This window comes from Phoenix dactylifera, chromosome 7 (genome assembly GCF_051530095.1).
Source record: "Phoenix dactylifera cultivar Ajwa chromosome 7, Ajwa_hap1_PhDact_Kaust_v1.1, whole genome shotgun sequence".
In the NCBI taxonomy this organism is placed as follows: Eukaryota; Viridiplantae; Streptophyta; class Magnoliopsida; order Arecales; family Arecaceae; genus Phoenix; species Phoenix dactylifera.
This window is the reverse complement of record NC_143196.1, coordinates 28706727-28730720: the sequence shown is the minus strand read 5'-3', so window position 1 is coordinate 28730720 and position 23994 is coordinate 28706727. Positions and strand designations below refer to the sequence as shown.

The window sequence follows — 23994 nt, the reverse complement described above, 5'->3', positions numbered from 1 at the left end:
GTCTTGTTGTCCTTTTTATTTTCATCTTATGGAGCACTATACTGATGACAGTCTGCATCAACCATGAAAAAATACACATATATATTGATAGTGAGATACTGAGATTTGATTTATTTTGAAAAAAAAAATAATCAGATGATTTGTGAAAAATATAAACTAATGATTATTATTTCCATCAAATAACGTCCATTCTAACAGGAAGACGGTCGTAGTGATAGATAAGCATTCCAGGCAACGGCCGATATTTTTGAGCATGAATGAAAACAATTCTTTCACACTTGGACTTGGCCGGCATCGTTGGCCACATGATTTTATTAGACGCCCATCGTCTCGTGTTCAAGTCCCTCGCACTATTATTCTATTAGACGCCCGGAAGTCCACATTCTAAAACCCTAAAGCAAACTCTTTGCCGACGAGACGACGCCTCCGAAGCCTCCTCCCTCTCCCTCCATGGCCACCAAGAAGCGCAAGGTCGACCAAGAGGACGACCTCCTCTCCGCCCCCAACCACGACATCGACCCCCAATCCCTCGACTCCTCCGCTGCCGGCGCCGGCGCCGGTGGGACGACGGCACCGCTTCCAGATGCCGTGGAGGACGACGAGGCAGACGAAGAGGAGGAGGACGTCGGGAAGCTCCTGGAGCCCCTCTCGAAGGAGCAGCTGATCTCGCTCCTCCGCTCCGCCGCCGCTTCGGACCCGGCCACCCTCGCCGAGATCCACCGCCTCGCCGACCTGGACCCTGCCCACCGGAAGCTCTTCGTCCACGGCCTGGGCTGGGATACCACCTCCGACGGTCTCCGCGCCGCCTTCGCCCGCTACGGTGAGATCGAAGACTGCCGCGTCGTCGTCGACAAAGCCAGCGGCCGCTCTAAGGGCTACGGCTTCCTCCTCTTCCGCCACCGCCGCTCTGCCCGCCGCGCCCTCTGCCAGCCCCAGAAGCTCATCGACAACCGCATGACCGCCTGCCAGCTCGCATCTGCCGGCCCCCCCGGCGCCGCCTCCCACCCCCCGCCGCCCCATCACCACACCGCATCCTCCAACCCTAACCCTAACTTTAACCCTAGCGCGGTTCTCCAGGACAACCTCCCGAGGAAGATCTACGTTGGGAACGTCCACTCCAACGTCGACGGCGCCCGCCTCCATGCCTTCTTCTCCAAGTACGGGGAGATTGAGGAAGGCCCTATTGGCTTCGATCGCCAGACCGGAAAGCCTAAGGGATTCGCCCTCTTCGTCTATAAAACGGTGGAGGGCGCTCGAAGGGCCCTCGAGGAGCCCAATAAGAACTTCGAGGGCCACCTGCTCTACTGCCAGAAGGCCACCGATAGCAAGACTAAGGCAACAGCTGGGGCGGCGGCGGCCCCCCCGGCCCATGCTGCCAGCGCTCCAAATGTGCCGTCGAGCATGAGTGGTTTCAATGCGTCTGGATTTGGCGGCAACCCGCCAGATATGGGTTTGGCGCAACAAGCTGCGATTTTGGGGCAAGGATTTCTGGGTGTTGGCGGGACACAAGGCTTTGGACAAGGGGTGTCGCCAAATGCTGCAGCGCTCGCAATGCTGGCAGCAGCAGGGCAGAATCCTGGATCTTTCGCTATAAATCCTGCCGTCCTTGCATCACTGAACCCTGCTTTGGCGGCAGCATTGGGTGCCGGAGGCCAGCAGGCTGTGCCTCCTCCTGCAGCCCCTCAGACAGCTCCAGCACAGAGTTATGGAACGGGGAACATGGGGTACCAGAATGCTGGGTTTCAGGGGCCTCCAGGATTTCAAGGGCCTCCAGGGTTTCAGGGTCCTCCGGGATTTCAAGGCAATCAGCCAGTGCCTCAACAGGTTGTTGGTGGAAGTGGTGGTTCTTATCAGACAGGCCCTGGTGGACAGGGCCCTTTGCCAAGGCCATCAGTCGGGCACATGGGTGGATATGCACCACATTAAGGTATGCAATCTTGCAACATTTGTTATGCCGCTGAAACACTTTCTATATGTTTTTTTTTGATTATTTAGAAATGACCGTGATGTTTCCGCATTTGATTTTTATCTCCTGTTGTCAGTTTTTCTTGCTAATTGGAGTTTCCTCTGTTTTTAGTTCGATAACAAGATCGTGGTTATTCATGTGGTTTAAAGATTGGCTGGCTTTTGAATCTGTGTTCGCGCTCGGGGTGTTGGGAAAGCCTAGTGATGCAGCAATTATTCAGAAAAGGAACTGTGTTTTCTTTTAGTTTTGTCGTCTTTTATGAATGTATGGATTTTGGGTTTAACCTTTTAGTTGTGTTTTTTATCCGTTCTCTGTAACTGCCTTCACTGGTTATCTGCAACCGATGATGTTGTCTTTGCTAATAACTCTTTCTTTAATTTATGTCGTTTTGGATTTTTTGGTCTTCTGCAGATGGTTTTCATGAGAGCTTAATGGTTCACACCGTTTCTGTGATGTGGTGATGATACAATAATTCAATTGTTTTTGAATGGTGTTACATTTCCGAATTTATCATTACCAGGATATCCATATATTGGCTATGATCATTGTGGGCATGAGAAAACCACTTTCTCCTAAAACAGGACTGCTATCGGAGTCCCTCTTATTTGTATGTAAATGTGGTTAGTTTTTTCAACAATATAAGATACGTTCAGTGTGGTTCTTTGGTTGTCCAAGCTATGACTTTAGTTTTTCTGAAGAACCGTTAATCAATCTCTGCTTAAGCCTTTAATTGTGCTTGCGATATTGGCCCCTTGTTTCTCATGCGGTGGTCTTTCACTTTGACAACAATCAATAGGTTCAACTGTCCAGCATGGCATACTTTTCATCGTTTGATCTCTGAACTTGTACATTGATAGATGAGCTTCCATCAACATTATGTCATGCTGTAGACATACTCTCGCTGCATCACTTTGGCTGTAAGTTAAGCCTTCTGCACTTGTTACTTCTTTACGTATGTTTGCGTAGTTGATTTTCATATTATATTCTAAGTGTTCATTTATCATTAGTAATCCTCTTCACAAAAATGTGTTCTTTGCATGCTATCATCAGATCGTATTTACTACATGTTGAGAAAAATGAGTCAAATAAAGATAATAGAATCATGAATAAGCAAGTCAAGTTTAATAGCACTATTCTCATGCACATGGATACTAATGTCTTAGATCTGCTTTCTTGATGCGCTTATGTTATGTAGATAATCCATAAATTGTTAACGATATTTGATATATTAATTTCCAGGATGAACTTAAGTGATTATATAATATGATTATTAGTCTAAAGTCTTAAGAGGGCTGATCATTTCATCACAAGTGGATCAGCCAGGTGAAAAGGAAGCCCTCTGCCAGTTTCAGAACAAAAGTCCGCAATAGTAAGGTTTTGCATTTTTTTAAAAATTAAAATTCAAGGCATGAAGTGTCAAGAAACCTGTTCATAACTCTGGATATCACCCCTTATGATTGTCTTACCGTCCTAGTGCATTTGAAGATTCTTCTTTACAGAAATCATGTTATTCCTTTCACGAAGCTATGAACCTTTTCTGTAACCCTCTTGCTTCAAAAAATGAGCAATCCCTTTTGTCTAGAAGAAAATTTCTCTTCATTCAATTATCTATAGGTCAGCCATTAATATGTGAAATGTTGTTTTTTGCATGGTAAATTCTGCATATGTGCCACATCAGCACTAACAGAGGCACTGTAGAATGACCTGTTTTTGTGTGTCTTGTGTGGAGAAAACCATGTCATTGTTCTTATTCCAAATGTGTTGCTACTTTGCATATTATTAGTCCTATGATTTACTGCCACTTCCGTTATGTCATCTCTGTACTCCCTTCTATCTTGTCACATTTTCAAAGCATCGGGCTTTATATGATTGTCTCAGACTTCTGCCATGCTCATGCTGCTGACCCTGCTTTGGCAGTGGGGATGGGTGGCACCAAATCAGGGCTATAGGATGGGGAACATGGCATCTCCACTATCCTAGAATGTGGTCTTGGCAGTGGGGATGGGTGGTACCAAATCAGGGCTATAGGATGGGGAACATGGCATCTCCACTATCCTAGAATGTGGTCTCTTGGGGCTCTCTAATTTTCATGATCCCCCAACTTTGTTTTTTTTTTTTTGGGGGGGGGGGGGAGTTGGTGGATTGGAGTTGGTGGTTCATATCAGGGGCATCCTATGGGACTAAGCCCAAGGATGCACATGAACTAAATCGGTAAGTCTTGCAACAGTAACTTCTGGCTGCTGATTGGTGCTTTGTCTATTTTTTGTTTAATATTGAGTTTGTGTTTATTCATACAGTTTTGTTTGATATTGAGATTATGTTTATTCATGTGGTTTAAAGATCAGATAGCTTTAGAACTGTATTGGTACATGGGGTATTGACAAAATATTTTGATAACTGTTCAGAAATAGAACTTTTTCTTAAGTTTTATTCCCTTTTATAGATGCATGGATTTTAAGATTTATCTTTAGTTGTTTTCTTCCCTTCACTCAAATTGTCATCACCATTTCTCTGTAATGGACGATGCTGTCTTTGCTTGGATTTTTTGGACTTCTGCTAATGATTTTCAGTGAGCTTAATGAATAGATCACAGTGTGACGTTGGAGCGCCTAAGACGCATGTGACACTGCATGGGTTGCGGGTCTCGTACGTATGGTTTTCGGGACACGACTAGTTTTGATGATTAGTCATTTTTCTATTTTAGTTAGAAAAGTTTGTTGTTAGTTTTGATTTTTGTAAACTTTTTTTTTTTGAGAAATTTGATGTTATTAGTAAAGTTAGTAGCTAGGATTTTCGAGTTAGGCTAGGCCTTGGAATCCCACATTAGAAGGTTGAAAAGAGTCCCTTTGTACTACTTATAGATACCCCTATAGGGCTCCTTTTGTAATCATATTAGAGATACTTGAGTTATTGATTAGTGAAAATTTTTTTGTGGGAATTTTTCTTGTCTTCTTTCTATTTTCTGTTCATCTCTTTTGATGGATTTTAGACTCGCAGGGTTTTTGAGTGAACTTGTGAGAGCTGTATATTTGGAGTGGACTGCTAAGGTGGTGTTTTCGGCCTTAGAAGAGAGTGATCCATCCCTGCTCCTTTTCCAACTATCATCCATTCTTGTATCGTACGTGCTATAGTGGAGTTTCTACCTCGCCGTAATCAGCTGCATCGACATACTCTTTCTCCTTTGAGTTTTCAACCTAAGTTCAATATGTCGCCTCGCTACTGCAACGTCGAAAAGTGTGTTGAATGTGAGCAAGCTCTGCAAGACATCGAATGAGATGAATTGCGCCACCATCTTCAACAACTCCGACAAGAAAATCAGTGGCTTCATCAATGGCAAGAGTAACGTGAACGCCGATATCACAAGGATTCCAATCACTACTCTGATAGAGGGCCCTTTGATGATGAAAACGAATGTTCCAATAAATAAGTGGAAGATTTCCATCCGTTCTACAATAGAAAAGCATTTTCATTGAGAGAAGGTACCCATCACCAACGTGAGCGAGGAGCATATTTCAACCATCGTGACTTCGGTATCGAAATAGACATCTCCAACTTTGAAGGATGCATGCAACCTAATGAGTTCATTGATTAGCTTCACATCATTGAACGAGTCTGCAAGCTTAATGAAGTTTTTGACGATCGGCTTGTGAAGTAGTCACCATCAAGCTTAAGAAATATACATCAATTTGGTGGAAAAATTTGAAGCGATGACGTGAGCATGAAGGATGTGGCAAGATCCAAACGTGGGACGAGATGCATCGTGCACTCAAGCGTATCTTCTCCTTGAAGATTATCACTAGAATAAATTTTTTAAGCTCCACAATTTTCGCCAATGTGCCATGAACGTAGAAGAGCGCATAATGAATTTGAGCAGCTCGTCATGATATACAATATTAAGGAACCCAAAGTGCCTATAGCACAATATCTTGGGGGATTGAAGCCTGAAATTGAGCAAGCAATGCAACTTCAACCCTATTGGATGTTGAACAATGTGATACAATTGGCAACAAAGATCAAGAAGTAGCAACTAAGAACAAGTAGTTTGCGCTTTCCAAGGTATAGAGTTGAATTGTCCAATCGAGGAGTTCCATATTGAAAATGTCGGCACCCTCCAAAGTGAGCGCCTTCTAACCATCTCAGAGGAAGGACAAGGACGTCCTTAACAAACCCAACCATTCCAACACTGTCACCTCTAACCCTCATAATGTTTCAAGTGCCAAAGGTTTGGGCACTACAATGCCCAAATAGAAATCTATATCTTTGGTGCCAAAAGAATCGTGCGCAGAAGAGGAGGAAGAAGATCAACCAGTCAAATAAGACGAGGAAGGCTCGAGCGAGAAAAACCTAGTGCATGCCGATCAAGGTGATGCCTTGGTGGTTTGTTGCAGCCTGAATACGAACGTGGTAGTTGAAGATTGGTTGCGCCACATCTTCCATATTGAGTGCACCGTGTATGGCATGGTATGCAACGTCATCATAGACGGAGGTAGCTATGAGAATATCGCTGCAACATTGATGGTCGATAGGCTGAAATTGCCTATCGAAGATCACCCCTGTCCCTACAAGTTGCAATGGCTAAGGAAAGACGACGAAGTAAAGGTAACAAAGTGTTGTTTGATCCAATTCTGCATCGAAAAATGATATCAAGATGAGACATGGTGCAATGTCATTTCTATGGACGTCTATTATATATTGTTAGGACATCCATGGCAGTATGATCGCAGAGCTACTCATGATGGCTTCAAGAATACTTATACCTTTGAGAAAGATGGCATGAAGATCATCCTAGTACCTTTGAAGATGGATCATCACCCCAAGCCCCCCATTGGAGACCAGTGCCTTCACCTCCAAGTTTGAACTTCTCAATGCATGCAAGGAGTCTACTATTGTGTGTGCCCTGATCGTGCTAGAAGAGAATGAGGAGTCCATGAACCTTCCTAGGGCAATCAAACCACTCAAAGAGTTTGCTAATGTTGTGCTTGATGAGATCCCAGTCGCCCTGCCTTGTATGTGCAATATCCAAACATTACATTGACCTTGTACCTAGTGCCGTTATCCCTAACAAGCATGCTTGTTGTATAAGTCCCAAGGAACATGAAGAACTTCAATGTTAAGTGGATGAGCTCATGGAGGATGGCCTGGTCCAGGAAAGCATCAATCCATGTGCCCTGCTAGCATTGCTAGTTCTTAACAAGGACAGATCGTGGCGTATGTGCATCGATAGTCGAGCTATTAATAAGATCAAAATTAAGTACCGATTTCTCATCTCTCAACTTGATTTGTTCGATCAACTAGATGGCTTAGTTATTTTCTCTGAGATTGATCTCCGAATCGGCTATCATCAGATTCAACTATGCTCAGGTGATAAGTGGAAGACTGCTTTCAAGACTCGAGACGGCTAGTACGAGTGGACGGTTATGTCTTTTGTTCTCTCCAACATTCCAAACACTTTTATATGTTTTGAGTCAAGTCTTTAGGCCATACATTGGGAGATTTGTTGTCTTATATTTTTGATAACATCTTTGTCTATAGTAAAGGGAAGGAATAACACTTGACACATCTCTAACAAGTGTTACAGGCCTTAAGAGAGCAAAAGTTGTTTACCAACTTGAAGAAGTATCAATTCCTCACCAACAAGTTGGTATTCCTCGGATTTGTTGTATCAAGCCGTGGTATTGAAGTGGATCCTATTTAAGTTGACACCACCACCAGTTGGCCGATGCCCAAGATGTTTCATGAGGTGACAATTTTTCATGACTTAGCCTCTTTTTTATCGACGATTTATCAAGAATTTTAATTCTATTGCTGCACCAATGACTAAGTGCATGAAGAGAGATCAAATTCGGTGGACTAACAAAACATAATGGAGCATTGAAGAATTGAAGAAGAGGATTACTGAAGCACCAGTATTAGCCCTTCCAAACTTTGACCTAGTTTTTGAAGTTGATTGTGATGCTTCCAGTGTTGGTATTGGTGCTGTCCTCAGCCAAGAATGCTTTCTTCAGTGAGAAGTTGAATGACGCCAAGCTTAAATACTCAACACATAATAAGAAATTCTAGGCTATCGTACATGCTTTAGATCATTGGAGTCAAGGAGTTTATTCTCTACTCCGACCATGAGGCACTCAAGCACTTGAATTTTCAATCGAAAGAATTCTAGGCTATCGTATGTGCTTTGGATCATTGGAGTCAAGGAGTTTATTCTCTACTGCGACCATGAGGCACTCAAGCACCTAAATTTCCAATAGAAACTTTGCTGCTAGCATGCCATTTGGAGGGAGTTTCTTCAGCCTATTTCTTTCCTTCTCAAGCATAAATTAGTTATGCAGAATCGAGTAGCGGATGCTTTGAGTCAGCGATATGTATTCTTTTCCACTATGCAGCGGAAGTTGTCGGATTTGAAGTTGTTAAGGAATTGTAGAAGAAAGATTCAGTTTTTGGAAAGATTTGGAAGCTTAGTGCTGAAGGTTCATATCGACAATTTTGTTGTCAAAAGTGATTCCTATACAAGGGTAACCAGCTGTGCCTACGTCAATGTTTGTTGCATCATGCTATCTTTGAAGCCCGTGATGGTGGACTTGCTGGACATTTTGGATGAGATAAGATAGTGGCGCTTATTAAGAAAAATTTCTATTGGCCAAAGATGGAAAAGGGTGTAATTCATCATACTGAATGGTGTCAAGTTTGCCATATTGCCAAATCAAGAGAATAGAAGGCCAGACTCTACTTGCCATTGCTGGTTCCAGAGGCGCTATGGGAAGTTGTGAGCATGGATTTCATTGTGGGCTTACCCAGGACTCGGTGTAATAAGGATTCAGTCATGGTGGTTGTTGATCGATTCTCCAAGATGGCTCGCTTTGTGCCCTGTCAGAAGATGCATGATGCCTCACACTGCTAAACTCTACTTCTGTCAGATTGTGCACCTTCATGGTATTGCTAAGACGATTACATTAGATAGGGACGTGAAGTTTATAAATCATTTTTGGCGAATCTTATGGCGGAAGATGGGCACTTGACTCCAATTTTGCTCTGCTGGTCATCCCCATATAGACGGTTAGACTGAAGTTGTGAATTTTTAGGGAATCTATTAAGAAGTTTTGTTGGTACTATGTGCAACAGTAGAATCTTTTATCGATCGAAGCTGAATATTCTTACAACTATGAAGTATCCATTTGAAGTCGTATATGGGAGACAACCTTTGAGTTTGTTAGTACTTGCGCTCCTACCAACGATGCATGAATTCAGTGGAGATACTAATGCACGAGCTAAGAAGATCAAGAAGCTACATGAAGAGGTGCGAGAAAGGATTTTTCGACAAATAGTGAAATACCAACGTCATGCCAACAAGCATAGGAAACCTGTTATCTTTAAAGAAGGTGACCTTGTTTGGGTGCACTTAGGAAAAGAGCAATTCCCTTCCAAGAAGGCTAAGTTATCTCCTTGAGCAGAGGGCCCTTTCAAAGTTCTGAAATGCGTCAATAACGATGCCTATAAAATTGAACATTTTGGAGACTATGGAGTATCAGCAACGTTTAACATAGCTGACCTATCGTCTTACTATGAAGTTCAAAAAGACCAAGAAGACCTAGACTCGATGGAGAGTCTTCTTTAGTCAGGGGAGTATGATGCTAGAGCACCTAGAACGCACTTGATTCAGCATGGATCGTGAGTCCCAACTGCACGGTTCAGGTGTCTCGAATGCACGGGTCACGGGTCCTGTACACATGGTTCTCGGGACACGACTAGTTTTGGTGATTAGTTATTTTCTAGTCTCAATCAGAAAAGTGTGATGTTAGTTTTGATTTTTGTAAACTTTTTTTTTGAGAACTTTTGATGTTATTAGGAATGTTAGTAGTTCGGATTTTTTGAGTTAGACTAGGCTTTGGAATCCCATATTGGAAGGTTGAAGAAAAGAGTCCTCTTGTACAACTTATAACTACCCTTATTGGGGCTTCTTTTGTAATCATACTAGAGATACTTGTGAGTTATTGATTAGTGAGAATTTTCTTGTGGAAATTGTTCTTGCCTTCTCTCTATTCTTTATCTTCTCCCTTCTAGTGGATTTCTAGGGTTTGCGAGTGCGCGTGTGAGAGCTGTCATCTTGGAGTGGCCTGCCAAGGTGATGTTTTCAGCCTTAGAAGAGAGTGATCTGCCCCTGCTCCTCTTTTAACTACCATCTGCCCCTGTATCGTACTTGTCATAGTGAGGTTTGTCTTTCTGCACAATCAGTTACTTCGATTACCCTTCTTGAGTTTTTAACCCAAGTTCAACACCTCGCCGGCCTCACAATGTTACTGTGATGGGAGGATAGTACTATAGTATATTGTTTTTGAACAATATTTTGTTCACCATTTTATCATTACTATCATATTTATCTATTTCACATGATCAGCATGGGAATCAAAAAATCCTAACCTCTCCTTGAAGTCAACTGCTATTTAGCCTTTAAAAGAATGTACTTTTGGACTGGGCCTTGTAATGCAACTTCTTTTGCTTCAGTTTTATTGCCTTCTATGGGTAGTATGGATTTTGGGATTTCTCTTTAGTTGTATTCTTCCCTTCTCCCGAGCTGTCATCAACATTTCTCTATAATGTGCAACGCTGTCTTTGTGAGTTATCCTTTTTTTTATTTTTCTTTTTTTTTAATAGATGTGGCTTTGGATTTATGGAGTTCTTCTGCTAAAGGTTTTATCGCAATGTCATTATGATGTGAAGATTGCAAAATAGTACATTGTTTTTGGACAGTGTTTTGTTTACCACGTTATCATTTCTGGGATATTTATCTATTTCACATGATTATAATGGGCTTCAGAAAATTCTGCCTCTTCATGAAGTGAACTGCTATTTAGCGACTGAATGTATATACTTGTTGGATGGGGCCCTGTTGTTTTCGGCTTGTTTTACAATTCATCCACCAAGTTTTATTTCAGTGTCTGAATCTGGCATAGCTTATTCAGGTTTCCCTTTAATGGATCTTAGTTGTACTCTCTAGTCGCACTCGTCTGTCCTTTTCTTTGACCATGATTAACTGAGTTTGACTGTGCAGCATGGCTTACAATTCGTCAGTTGGTATTTGAACATGTGTAATGATGGAATGAGGTCTCATCAACAATGTTCATGTTGTGCATGTCGTGTGGAGTACTGCTATATACTTACACTGTAAGACTCTTGCATTTGTTGATTCTGTGTGCCTGTTTTGTGTTGCTATTTGTGCTATTTGCTTGGCATTCACTTCTAATTTGCAGTCCTCTGACTGTGATGTGATCTCAGCATTCAGTCATCCACATCATGCCTACTAGAAGTTTTAAAACTTGAGCAATAAATATAGAGGATATAAGCACAATTGATTTAGTTAACTCGCCATGAGTGCCACCACATGTGGATGGTGATGCGCGGCTCTTGTGTGTGATGCTGCACATTTCATACACCACACTCATCTGTGTGCAGACACCAAAGGCGGGCATCATGCATGGGGCTTGGCATCACTATCTGCATGCATGCGCTGCTTGCCACTGGTAGCAAGCTAAACCCATTCCTTCCTAGTAAGAATTAAAACAAATATGATTTCTAATTCTGCTCCAACTGTAGACTTGTTCTCAATGCGATGTGCTCAAGTCCCATTCTTTTAGATATTAATTGAGTTTTTCATGTAAATGGACCTTTTGATATTATTGTCGCTTTTTGCTCCAATGATCATATGTATGTCCAACGAATGCATTGTGTGGATCCTCTCGATCTAATAAGTTCTTTCAGTTTGATGGAAGTCTTGGTAAGCAGATTGGACTGGACATTGATAGCCAGGTTTAAAGTTGTCTCAAAAGAATGGAAGTAATTGAGATAGAATAACTCATTTAAGGTTTACATTACTTGTTACAATGATCTTTAGCATATCATTCTTTGTTGATTATTGGTGCAAACATGTTATCTAGATTATATACTGGCCATTATAATTTTATAAGTAGTTCACTACAGTGTGTTAAACAAGCTGCCATCTTAACAAATTTTTACCACATTCTCTACAATCTACTCTAAATGTGGCGAAGCTCTTATTGTCTAAGGTCAGCATGACCTTGACCTATTTTTTACCCCTTTTTTGCATAACTTGGATGGCTGTTTAAAAATTAATGCATCCAATAGTTTTTCTCCCTGTTCAAATGAGGTGTCTAGACAAATCAAATCTTGATTGCTAGTTTGTTACACTCTGACCGAAGAGAATTCATAAAGATACTGTCAGATTCCATCTTATTATTTTCTTGCCTTGACTTTTTCAAATAGCTTCCTAGGCTTGGCTCACAACAGAATTCCTTTGTACTTTGAACTTTGACCAACTTTTGAAGTTGTCATCCACCATACGTAAGATTTCTAAACCATTGACCCTTCCCCTTAGCTTTCAAGATTTGTGTACTTACACGATTGAGTGGAAAGACTCACTTTTGTGACTAATAACACCATCTTCCAATGCAAACTAGGACTCTTCTCCCAGTTCATCTGGGCATAAATGCTATAATATTTAAGTGCAAGTAATCCTCTGAAAAATGTTCTTGCTTTTTCGTAGATTTTTTTTTGTTCATATCATTCTAACCTATTACCATGTATTTTTTGGAAAGAAAAGGTTTTCATTGACAAGTCTTTTAGGTTATTTATTTATTTATTTTAATTCAAACAAGAATCAGGTTCATTTGGTGGCACCCCGTTTTTCAAGAGTTTGCTTTGGAGAGAGGTCCAGGGGTCAAATCTTGCATCTAATTGTCCTCTTCTCTTTCTTTGATCAATTGTGAGAATCTTGATCTTTGTTTTTTCTATAAAAAATTCTTGTTATTAGATTTTTGATAGTAACTTTGCATGGCTTTGATTTATCATTCATATATATCAAGATTTTAAATCTTGTGAAAATTTTGTGAGATGGTGGTGCTAAAGTTTCTCCATGGAACACGAGCCCTACTGTCTCCATTGGTTCCTGTCGAGCATCTTGGGAGTGGTAGGTATCCCCAATTCTTTTCCCTTCTTCGTTTCTTTGTTTCTTTCTTTTTTCTTTCTTTCTTTTTCTTCTTTCTTTCCTCTCTTTCTTTCCTTTTCTTTTCCTTTCCTTCCTTTCTTTCCATTTCCTCTGTTCTTTCTCTTCTTCTTTCTTCATTCCTTTCTTTTTGTTCCCCCTTCCTTTTATTACTTTCCTTTTTCTTTTTTCTTTCTTTCTTTCTTTTCCTCCTTTCATTCGTTCCTTTTTCTTCCTTTTTCTCCTTTCCTTTCATTCTTTCTTTCCTCTTTCTTCTTCTTTCCTCGCATTGATGGGTTTCGTAGTCTTGCCCTGCCCCGATCCTTTCTTCTCAGAGGAATAGGAAGGAACGGCTAGGATGCCCTCCATCCCGCTGGGATTTAAAACATCAGTTTGTATAAATGATGAAACTTATATTACTTAGGTTGAGAGTTCTGAAGACAACCACTTATTTTGTCTTTTTCAAGTAGTTAAAACCAACTTGCCATAACCAATTCATAGTGCCCATTTGGGTGATTTAGGAATCCCCTCATGCTGATCATTGCTGTAAACAATTTTCAGGCCTCCTAAATAGGGAAGTTAACATATGATATTTGCCTTTTATAACTCCAAAAGTTTTTTTTAAAATTTTTTAATTTGAAAAATTATAGTTTAAAATAATATTGCTGCCACGAATATGTAACTTAGTGTTGCCTTTTATTTATTCTTTTCCTATAGGACTTACTGGTGCATTTGGCTTCATTTAGTTAGCTTGTTGCAATTTGCTCCTAACTCTTCCATGCATTTTTTTTGTCAATTGAACAAGTGAGTTTTGATTTGGTTCTAGTTTGCTCTTCTACCATTTGTTTGGATCAAGGTCTGCCGTACTGTCTGGTATGGAGCATACCATACCGCGCCATACTAGGAGAAAACTGGTATGAAACATACCTTCAAGTCAGTACAAGCCTTATACCGCCCGTACCAATGTGTACTGCCTCGTATCGAGGCATATCGAGGTACGTATTGATCCATATTGAGGCATACCGAGATAATAATTGAGAAAATAGTTAGAGAGCTATTTTGGCATAGAGGTGTATCGTACCGAACCGTTACGATATCCGGTACCGAGATTGCGAACCTTGGTGTGGAAGGTGTCTACATCCACTTGAGTTGATACATGATTGTCGAATGATGACCTGAAGTCACATGGCACTTTTAATGATATGACGTACATAATAATTGGACAGTACCAAATCATAAATATTAGAGGGTCAATATTTGACATTGAGCAGTCCAACACTAATGGAGAGTGGACTAATCCTCTCTAATCTCTCTCTAATTGACTATAAGCCCATATTTCTCTCTTCTTTTCTTCTCTTTGATCGTTTATCTAATCTTGTTTTATCCTTTTATGTGCAAACTACCCTTTAGGGTTGTCAAACAAGCTTTGCTTGATAAAAGCTCAAGTCATGTTCAGTTTGAAGCTAAACAAACCAAGCTTAACCAGAAAAATAAGTTTGAAAATTATTTCAAGCTGAGTCAAAAATTGATCTAGTTTGATTAGGCTTGTCTCTACAAGACTTGAATATATCTAAGTTATAGATATAAAATATATTCAAATATAATGGGTCATTAGATTAAGGTTTTAATTGGTGTATCGTTTTTATTCTTTGGATCAATTAAATGCTAGTTTAGGTTCAATCCAAACCTTAAACCAAGCTTCAAATCAAGAATTGAACTTTCATTCAAGCTTAACCTAGCTTCATTATAGTCTTGAGTTGATTTCAGCTTGATTTGGGATCAAGCTAATCAAATAAGCTCATGTTCTGCTATATTTAAAATTAACCTCGAAATAATAGTAAACGTATCAAGCTTGATCTTGAAATCCAAGCTTGAAATTAACCAAACCTAGGCTCAGCGAATCACACTCCTATTACCTCCCTACCTTTTCTTTCGTGCATCTAGATAGCGTGGCCCTCCTTTTTTAGCTAGTATCCATTCTTGCTTTCTTTTTCCTTTTTGGCCATTTCAAGACTTCCCTTCCTCGCCCATTGTTTCTATTTGGAGTAGGTGTTGGATCCAAAGGTTGAGATAACATGAAGATTCATCATTTCTTTTATGAGGCATAGAATCCCTCATAGCCTTTTAAGGGCCTATTTTAGGAAGTCCCCATTGGATCTAGTGTGATTGGGAGGGGGAGGGGGAGGGGAAAGAGTGCGCACGTGCGCGGGGCGGGGGCGAGAAAGAAATAGGGCATGGGTTGTGGAGCCCAATCCTGTCGGATTAAAAAAAGGCCTCTTAAGTTTTTTTCCCATCTCGCTAGGATCTGGCCCATGACCCCATTGATTTCACTCCCCCTTCTCTGACTCTCTCCCTTTCTCCACCCCCTTGCACACTCTCATCTATGTTGCTAGATTTAAGAGGATTTTGCCAAACAAGCTTAAGTGATAGGTTTATCCTATTGACATCTTTTTTTCACTATTTTTTTCCCCACATACACAAATCATTGCATCCTTTAATTTCATTGTTCTACATCCAATCAGCATAAGTTCACTTGTGCCTTTTGTTTCAGATTCAACAACAGTTCTTTTCTCTTTTTTTAATGCTTTATTTATCACTATATTTTCTTTAGTCTAGGATTCTTTTTTTTTCTTGGTTACACCTTTTTATTTCTATTTTCTATGCATACTTATCTGCTGAAATGTTATATTTTCAGAGTGGAAAATTTCTATGGCGTAGTTATTGCTTGTTTGATTGATATTTAACTGTAAGCACTTTAATTGTTGGGTTGATCTTACTGTCAATATGGAATTACATATTGTCAAATATTTAACTGTTGTCCAATCAATTACAAAACTTGGTTGACTATCTAGGACCTAGATTTGCCATCCTGCTGGAACTCACCTGAGATTACTGAGTTGGATTGGTTTTGGGCGACTTTCAGGTTAACCAAAATTTACCCAACTATAATTAGACTTGATGTAGGTTTACCATGCATACCCTTTGAGCCATTTGGGATGGGTTGAGGGAATTGGCTTACAGTAGACTGGGTAGTTGTTCAGGAGACAGATTGAAAATATGAAATATAAGTCATGATTAGAATTTAAAACTTCCTCAAACATGGCAGAAGCATGCGCTCTCGGTAGGCTTTTCTTTCCCCCTTGAGTTCAAAGTTCAAACTGCTAACCCTACCTCCCTTGATTCTCTGTCTTGTTATACCATTACTCTCTCTCCGCTCTCTTTCCACCCCTCAAACCCATGTTTATGAACCCTCCTCTAGGCTTCTCTCGTGTTCTTACCCTTGGAACCTAGAACCTTCTTCCCACCGGTTTCCCTCTCCCTCTCTCTTATCCCTTCTACTACTGATTGTGCCATCACCTCAGCTAACTCCCCTCCCTACTCTAACCAAATCCCCTAGCAATCTACGTTCAAGTTGCGGCCTTGTGCCTACCGCCGACCCATCAGTAACTCCGCCTTATCCTTTGATGTGGATTGCACCAAGGCAGCAACTACAGGATCAACTATGGCTATGATAGTACTGGCTGCAACGGTAGTAATGCTAATGCCATTCTATTATCTCAGACCTTATCGTACTTCTTTTAGTTTTAATTAATTTATCAGGTGATCCATAGGGTGCATCTGCATATGATATGAATGGGTTTGTTCTGTTCTATTTTTTTCAACTTCATTGCTATTATTAGATTTGTGTTTGGGTCATGAGGTTTTTGACATGATTTAAGCCATTTTGTACCCTACTTACAATCTGACTTCTGTACTAATAAACTATTCAAAACAGAAATTAGAGATTCTACTGTTCTAGGGACCTTAGGATGTACCACAACCTCCTCATATATCATATGTATCTGGTACTAAACCTTGTTAATATGTTTGAACCTCTGAAGGTCTAGAAAAGTCAATTTAGTGCTTGATAACGATGAGGTGGTCAGTTTATGACTTTATCTACTTAAACTTTTCTCTACGAGACCAAAATTTTTTCTCCTTCTGATCATATTATGAAATAACTAAGCACATCAAAGATAATGAGTTGGTTCATCATCCTATTCCTTAGCAATCAATATAGTTTTTCCTGAGTTTGCCTCATGAGATCAAAGCATGAAAGCTTCTTTTCAAGGGTAGGAATCCTTTATTCAACCCGTCGACCGGATATGAACCAGACACAAAATAGCATGTTTGGGTTGGACATAATTGGATTTGAGGGCAGACAGCGTTCTTGCTGAAGTGTAACCTAGATTTTTTTGCTGTCTCTCCGCAGGCACTTGTTTTGTTTAATATCCACATTGGCTTCTACTGTTGAAGTCTTATTAAATAAGGTTAGAAAAAAGAGCTACTTTTCCCACCAAAAGAATGATATCTTTTCTTCGATGATCAAGGTTCTGTCTCATTTTTTGGTACTCGGTTTCGCATATAAATGCTCCCATATTTGAAACCAGCTTGAATGTGGAAGAGGTGCTCCCACAAGGATCCTAAGAAAAAGGATCGGCCTAGCCTAGTCGTATCCACATGGAAGCTAATAACCATGCGTCAAGTAATATTCAGTTCTTGAGAGCATTATCTGGAATACCATGAACATAGAAAAGGTGAGAGATGATTCATGGACTAGGGCCGGCTATCACCTTGGACCTTCTAGGTGCTCCTTGGAACATCAACATGCTACATTTCATTCACATTCCCAGCGAACTATCCATAACAACATTTATTCCAAGCCTTCGATTTGCAACCAAGGCCCATTCTCTATCGTAAGCTTTTGCCCTATTGATGTCATTTGCTGTAATATTATAAGCTCATAAATACTTCAATGAAGTGATTCACATCATAGCAGCAGAAATTAAATAAGGACTTATGGCCTATAGCTTAGTGATCGATTCATTCCTGCCACCTTTTATAGAATGTTCGCATTGTTGTTGGTTGATTGAGTTGTTTGTGTATGGTAAATACATGTTCCATGCTAATTTGTGCAGATATCTTAGTGTGACTATGAGTTGATGCTATTTATTGCAGTCATAACCTTACAAGGATAACAACTGAGCTTCTGGTTATTTGAATTACTAGTGAAAGGAGGCAGTAATTATTTGATGAAGGTGATATAATGACGGATGTTTCTGTAAGAAGCTTACTGGTGATACAGGAAAGTAAAAGGAGATGCCATGCAAAGAGATATAGCAAAATTCTGTAGGTGCCTAATGGAGATAAAGAATGTTATTAAAACCAATTCGAATGTTTTGAGAACAATAGGTACGTGGAGAAGGGGAAGACTGAAGAAGATTGGACATATGTAATAGGCTGGGATTGCACTCATGGATTAAGGGACTTGGCATGAGACTTGCTGCAACCTTCTATTTTAAGTTCTGCATCCTTGGCTAATACTGTTCCCCTTTGCGTGCTCATATTAGCTTATGCCTCTCATTTTTGGATTTGATTCAAGCTTTTTCACATATGCATATTGCTATTCGAAATTATTTCTTGTTTAATTATGACTATTCATCTCTTCTCCTGTTTCAACAAGATTGTATATATGTAGTTGGGGGCCAATATTAATCCTAACACGGACCAAGTGGAGGTCTCAGATGCAACCGTTAAATATTAGAAATGAGGTATCTTGAATTCTTGGAGACTACTTGATGCTTCCAGGCCACAATGGAAAAAGGGGAAACATAGAAAAAATGAAAATTAGCTGGACCATCTTATAATGTTGAAAAAAAATAAAAGAGAAAAACCTATAATAATTCCTCTTACGTTTTCTACTATGGATTCCAGTCTGTCAGGCGCTATGGGTGGCAACACCTCTGCCACAAAAGAATGACCTAGTAGGTCCTCTACTTACATCACTAACTGATGAGCCTATTTTACATTGCACACCTGATGGATTGAGTGAGTAACATGTATTTGAATCTGGTATTATCTTCTTCTTATTCTGTGTTAGGGTTCGTATTCTTCAATGGGAAATGTCTTATTGTACCCGCAGCATTGTCACATAATTTCAACCGACTGTTCTGTCTCCTTACTGCTCTTTATTGTAATCTTTGTCTAGCAGCCAATTGAGTGTTCCGTGGCAAAAGTCGCAACTGAGAAAGATGTCTGCTGAACCTCAGGCACGTGTGCTTGAAGATATGATGTAAGTATCAGATAATTGGCAGTTCCTTGACCTGTCTAAATTCAGCATCACTCGTAATCATTATCCCTGTGCTTAACTGATAAATGTGCTTCCAATATGTTATGCGTTATCTTTATTGTCTAATGACGGAACTGAATTTAGCTACTTATTAATCATCAGAAAACATCACTGCGAAGAAAGAAACCAATATGCCACATAGCATGTAACTAGGCAGGTTGTAAGTGCAGTTATAGCTCTTGTTTTTTAACAGGTTGTGGTGCTCAGATCAACTGGGCAGGTTGTAAGCACCTTACTGAATTCTGTTTTCCAGGCAATTTTACTGTACACGGATAATGGTGCATGTGGAGACATGGTTCTTGTTATTTATGCCAGCGCTCATTTTTTTCATGGGCATGCTGCCATGATTAACTCCATGCTAATATTTGTCAGGATCCATATCATAAGGTGGCTTGTATTTGTGCGCCTAGTTAATATGATTGGAATCTAATTGAATCGTGTTTGAACCTAAATCATAGGCTTAATTTAATACAAATAGAATATTATAAGGTAATTTATATAATATTTTCTATATTTTATGTTTGATTAAGGCATTATGTTAATTGCTTGAATCAGTTAAGCACTAATTCAAACTTGAATCAAGTTCCTACGTGAGCTTGAGTAGAGGAGTTGATTTCAACTTTGAGATTATCAAGCTGATCAATTAGGAAGGAGTTTGGTTTAGTTTAAAATTAAGTTCAAATTAGATTTTGACCAGATATGAACAATTCAAGCTCAGATCTTAAAATTTGGCTTGAATGAAATTTCAAGCCGAGCTTGCCCATGTCTTTTTTAATAAAATATATTTTGGCACATGGAAGGCACATGACAAATACTTTAAATACTTATGATTTCCACTCTCAGTTTATTAAGATCTGATGAAATGTGGTCACAACCTAGAGGGATGCCCTTTTCATGCATCTTTCCCTCAAATAACAACTGAAGTAGATATGATATATTAAAATTTAAAATAGAAGTGATTCTAGTAGCGTAAAGGAGAATGACTAGGGGTATGGGCCAATTCGGCAGGCTTTTGATCAATTTCTCATGGAGCAAAATACTTCTGAGCACGAGACAAGGGAGTAGCTCCTTGGCCAAGCATGAAATTGTGTGAAAGAATAATTCGTTCTTAGATAGGAAAAATAAATCGACATGTATTTCACTTGCATTGTGATTGCCGAAGTCTTGATTTTTGGAGATGCATCATCCAATAATTAAAACTAGAACATCTGATTGCTAAGCAGTGGGTTGTAACCATGAGGGGAGGTCCAAGATCACAATCTGCATTCTAGTTTAAGTAAAATGATTCCATCTTTTCTAGTTCACAACTCTAATGATGTAATTTCAGCCCAATGCAACTCCATTGACTCCGCAATTACAGTGTATTACCAGAACAAGAAGAGAGAGAACGTAAATATTTTTATTTTAAAAATAAAACTTTTGAAAAATTAGAATTCTTTTTGAGAAAGATTGGCGGTTACCTATCATACACTTCGTGAGGTGTTGAAATGAAAAGTTTACTAGAAACAAGCAAGGCACATAAAAATAAGAAATTTGCAATGGATGGAAAAGGATTTAAAAAAATCAAGACAAGATAACCAGACATCCCAACAACTATAGCCTAAGTGCTATTACAACCCATGTCCCTATTAGACAGAAATGACATTCAATAAAAAACTTGGACAATAGTGACAATTACTAAGGACATTTACATGAGAGCTAAATTCAAGTTTAAGAATTTCTAAAGCTAGAACTGGAACTGATCTTCCATCTCCAACATTCAGGAACCTTTCTCCTTCTTCAAACCTCTCACTGACTTGTAGCCCCTGCAATGAATTGCAAATATTAAAAGGACTACCGGTATCCAATACCCAGGTCGAATTATCACAAATAGAAAAATTGCAAGGTGTTATCATATAATTACCTTGATTGGCAACTGATTGCCCACTTTTCTTAAGCCGGTTCGGATCGAGAGATGCAATGTAAAGAGGACAGTTCCTCTTCCAATGTCCTTGCTTCTTGCAGAAGAAGCACTCCGCCTTGCTCTGATCAGCCTTTTTATTCTTTTTCTGACTAGGCTGAGCATGGTGCACTTGTTTCTTTTGGATTTTATTTTTCTTTTTTCCTTTTTTTAAAGGGGCGACCCTTGGATGAACCTTCCACAAAGTTCACCGTCTTCTTAAGAAGTTGGTGATCATTCTCAAACGTCTGTAGTAACCCCAACAATTGGTGATAATTCACTACAGGTTTCGTCATACGAAAATGAGTGAGAAAAGGATGGTATGATCCACAATGAGTTTAGTATGGCATCCTTTCCCAATTGATCATGAAGGGGAAAACCAAGAGAGCTTAGACGCTCGATCAACTCAATCATGTACAGTACATGATCAGTTACCGAGGTTCCATCTTTCATTCGGGCGCTGAAGATGGCACAACTAATTTTGTGCCTCTCAACGTTGTCAGGAACACCGAATGATTCATTCAACACTTGAATAATATCTTCCGGCTGCGTATTCTTAAAACGCCTACTAAACTCATCACTCATTGCTGCCAACATGATGCATCGAACAGTGATCCGGTCACTAAGCCACTTCTGATAAGTGTCTCTGGCCGATCTTGATGCATTAGCAGCGGGCTGCTCAGGTGCTGGATCCGTTATCACATAAAGGATCCTTTCATGCTCTAGCACTATTTTCAGTTTCCTATGCCAATTATTAAAATTTGGACCAGTCAACTTGTCATTGTCCAACAATGAGCGAAGTGACAAATTAGTGGCCATTTCTGCATAAAAAGAAAATTTGGCTATTAGTATATGAATTGACTAAACTCAATAGACTTGGACTTTAGTCTAAAAGTACTCTCACTATTTTATACAAATTGGTAGCCTCTACCTTCAATTCGAAAAATTACTCTTAATTCTTTAGTGAGCACTAGAACCCAATAGATCGCATATAGGCCCGAGTGTGGCTCGGCTAACCCATATGCACCTATTGGTAGGTTCTTAACCAATTGCTTCACCAAGCAACTTCTAGTGATAATTTTTCCTAGGTTCTTCGGCAGGCGTGTGGCGCCTCCACCGAATACCCTAGTCAGGTCCAACCATTAAATGATAGGGTTAAGTCTAATCAACTAATAGACGACCAAGCCCGAGTGTGGCTCGGCTCACCTGACCGCCTATTGAAGGTACACTTAACTCATCATATATTGAATGACAATTCCAATGCTTGATCAGTACCAGGCGTGTCGCGCCTCCAATAAATATCAAAACATTGGACTCATTATCGCCCAACTTAATGGGAGGCTATGACCTAGTTATCCCCATAATCATTTCATTTTAAGGACCTAATAATTTTAGAGGATTTCTTAATTAGGATAGATAAGAAGATCCGGTTAGTCTAATTTCTCCCACTGACTTCACCAAATCAGATTAGACTCAAATCGGTTAAGGAGGCGCCTAAATCAGTCAAACTGATTTTCCTTATAGGCATGGGCTAACTCGAATCATTAAGTGATCCAATCAAAATGTGATTGACCATGTCGGCCAGGTAAGTGAGATCGGTGGAAGGGATATGCCATTAATTCGACAAAGACGAATCAGTGCGAGTAGCTCCCAATTAAAAACCACCGGTCAAAACTGCCAAACTTACCTTAGACACCGACTGGTTAATCAATTTCGATTTGATTACTCAAATGACTCGGGCTACACCTCTGAGCCTAAATCAAGTTCCATCTTGGTCTAATCAAAGACATGGACTTGATCCATCTACAACTATTGTAAATTGACCTAGAATTTCCTTGACCTAATCTAGTTACTACTTAATTAGATTTGATCAATTAATTCTATTTGTCCATGTATGATTCTAACCTTAGGTCTAACCCAATCCTAGGAACTTGATTCAAGCTAACCCATATGCCCAAATAATTATGCAATGTCAATTAATTGAGTTACAATTCTATTTCATAACACTTAATTCTCAATTAAGTTTAGACTTATGAAAGTTTTGATCATTGCATATTTCTTTTTAATTACATATTAATTACAATCTTTCAGTTCTTAAAACATATTTTCAGATCTGAATTTTTGTAATTAATCACATGTAATCAGATTTAATTCATGTGTAAGTCATTATGTTTTATGTTCATGCATCACATATACACAACAACATGAATTAATTCAAACAACATACATCTTATGTATTTATTTTTTCACTTTTATTTTCAGATCTGATTTGTTCATTAAAATCAGAGATCATATAAATCATAAACTTTATTTAGATCTAATCTAAATAATATTATAATTTCAGATTTATTCATGTTACTAATCCTAACACAAACATGCATCATATGCATCCAAAATTTCAGATCTACTTAATCATGCATAATCAGCAATTAAATCAATCATAAAAAATACTTTAGATCTAATCTAAATATGTTAATGATTTCAGATTTAATTACAAGAATTAAAACATAAAAGTTTAAACATGAACCTGGCTCTGATACCACTGATAGGGGGAGTCTCCACTCTTACATGGGTTCGGTCCTATTAAAAATAGGGTGACACCCATGTATACCTATCATAGCACGCATCTCTATACGCCTCCGGACGGAGAGCTACGCTTCGTCACACGATCACGCGTGAGAGTTCCCGGAGATCGGTCACAACTCTTGGACCTTTGCTCTGATACCACTAAGGAAGGCACATAAAAATAAGACAAGATAACCAGACATCCCAGCAACTATAGCCTAAGTGCTATTACAACCCATGTCCCTATTAGACATTGTTGTTGTCGTTTATGAGTGTTGGTTGATACATCATATTCCGCAAGGAAGAAAAAAAAATCTACTCCTAATCCTACTTTTTCATTGGATACACGGACAAATAAATCA

The 23994-nt window shown here is 39.5% G+C and overlaps 1 protein-coding gene across 23 annotated transcripts; it reads left to right on the top strand.

Annotated features, from left to right (window-relative positions):
• Window positions 1-249: 249 nt before the first annotated feature.
• On the top strand, window positions 250-19482 carry LOC103715229 (uncharacterized). Of its 23 annotated transcripts, XR_016396000.1 has the most exons (7): window positions 250-1927; window positions 2763-2883; window positions 11013-11125; window positions 18463-18647; window positions 18714-18827; window positions 18988-19071; window positions 19231-19482. XR_016396000.1 is itself a non-coding variant. In XM_088701499.2 (2 exons), the coding sequence occupies exon 1, from the start codon at window positions 451-453 to the stop codon at window positions 1924-1926; it is 1476 nt and encodes a 491-aa protein (XP_088557625.2). In that variant the 5' UTR covers window positions 250-450; the 3' UTR covers window position 1927; window positions 2763-8403. The 23 variants fall into 23 exon arrangements, 2 of the variants coding, with proteins under 2 accessions (XP_088557625.2, XP_008801015.4); XR_016395999.1 differs by having other exon boundaries at window positions 18991-19482; XR_016395998.1 differs by having other exon boundaries at window positions 18988-19482.
• Window positions 19483-23994: the final 4512 nt, after the last annotated feature.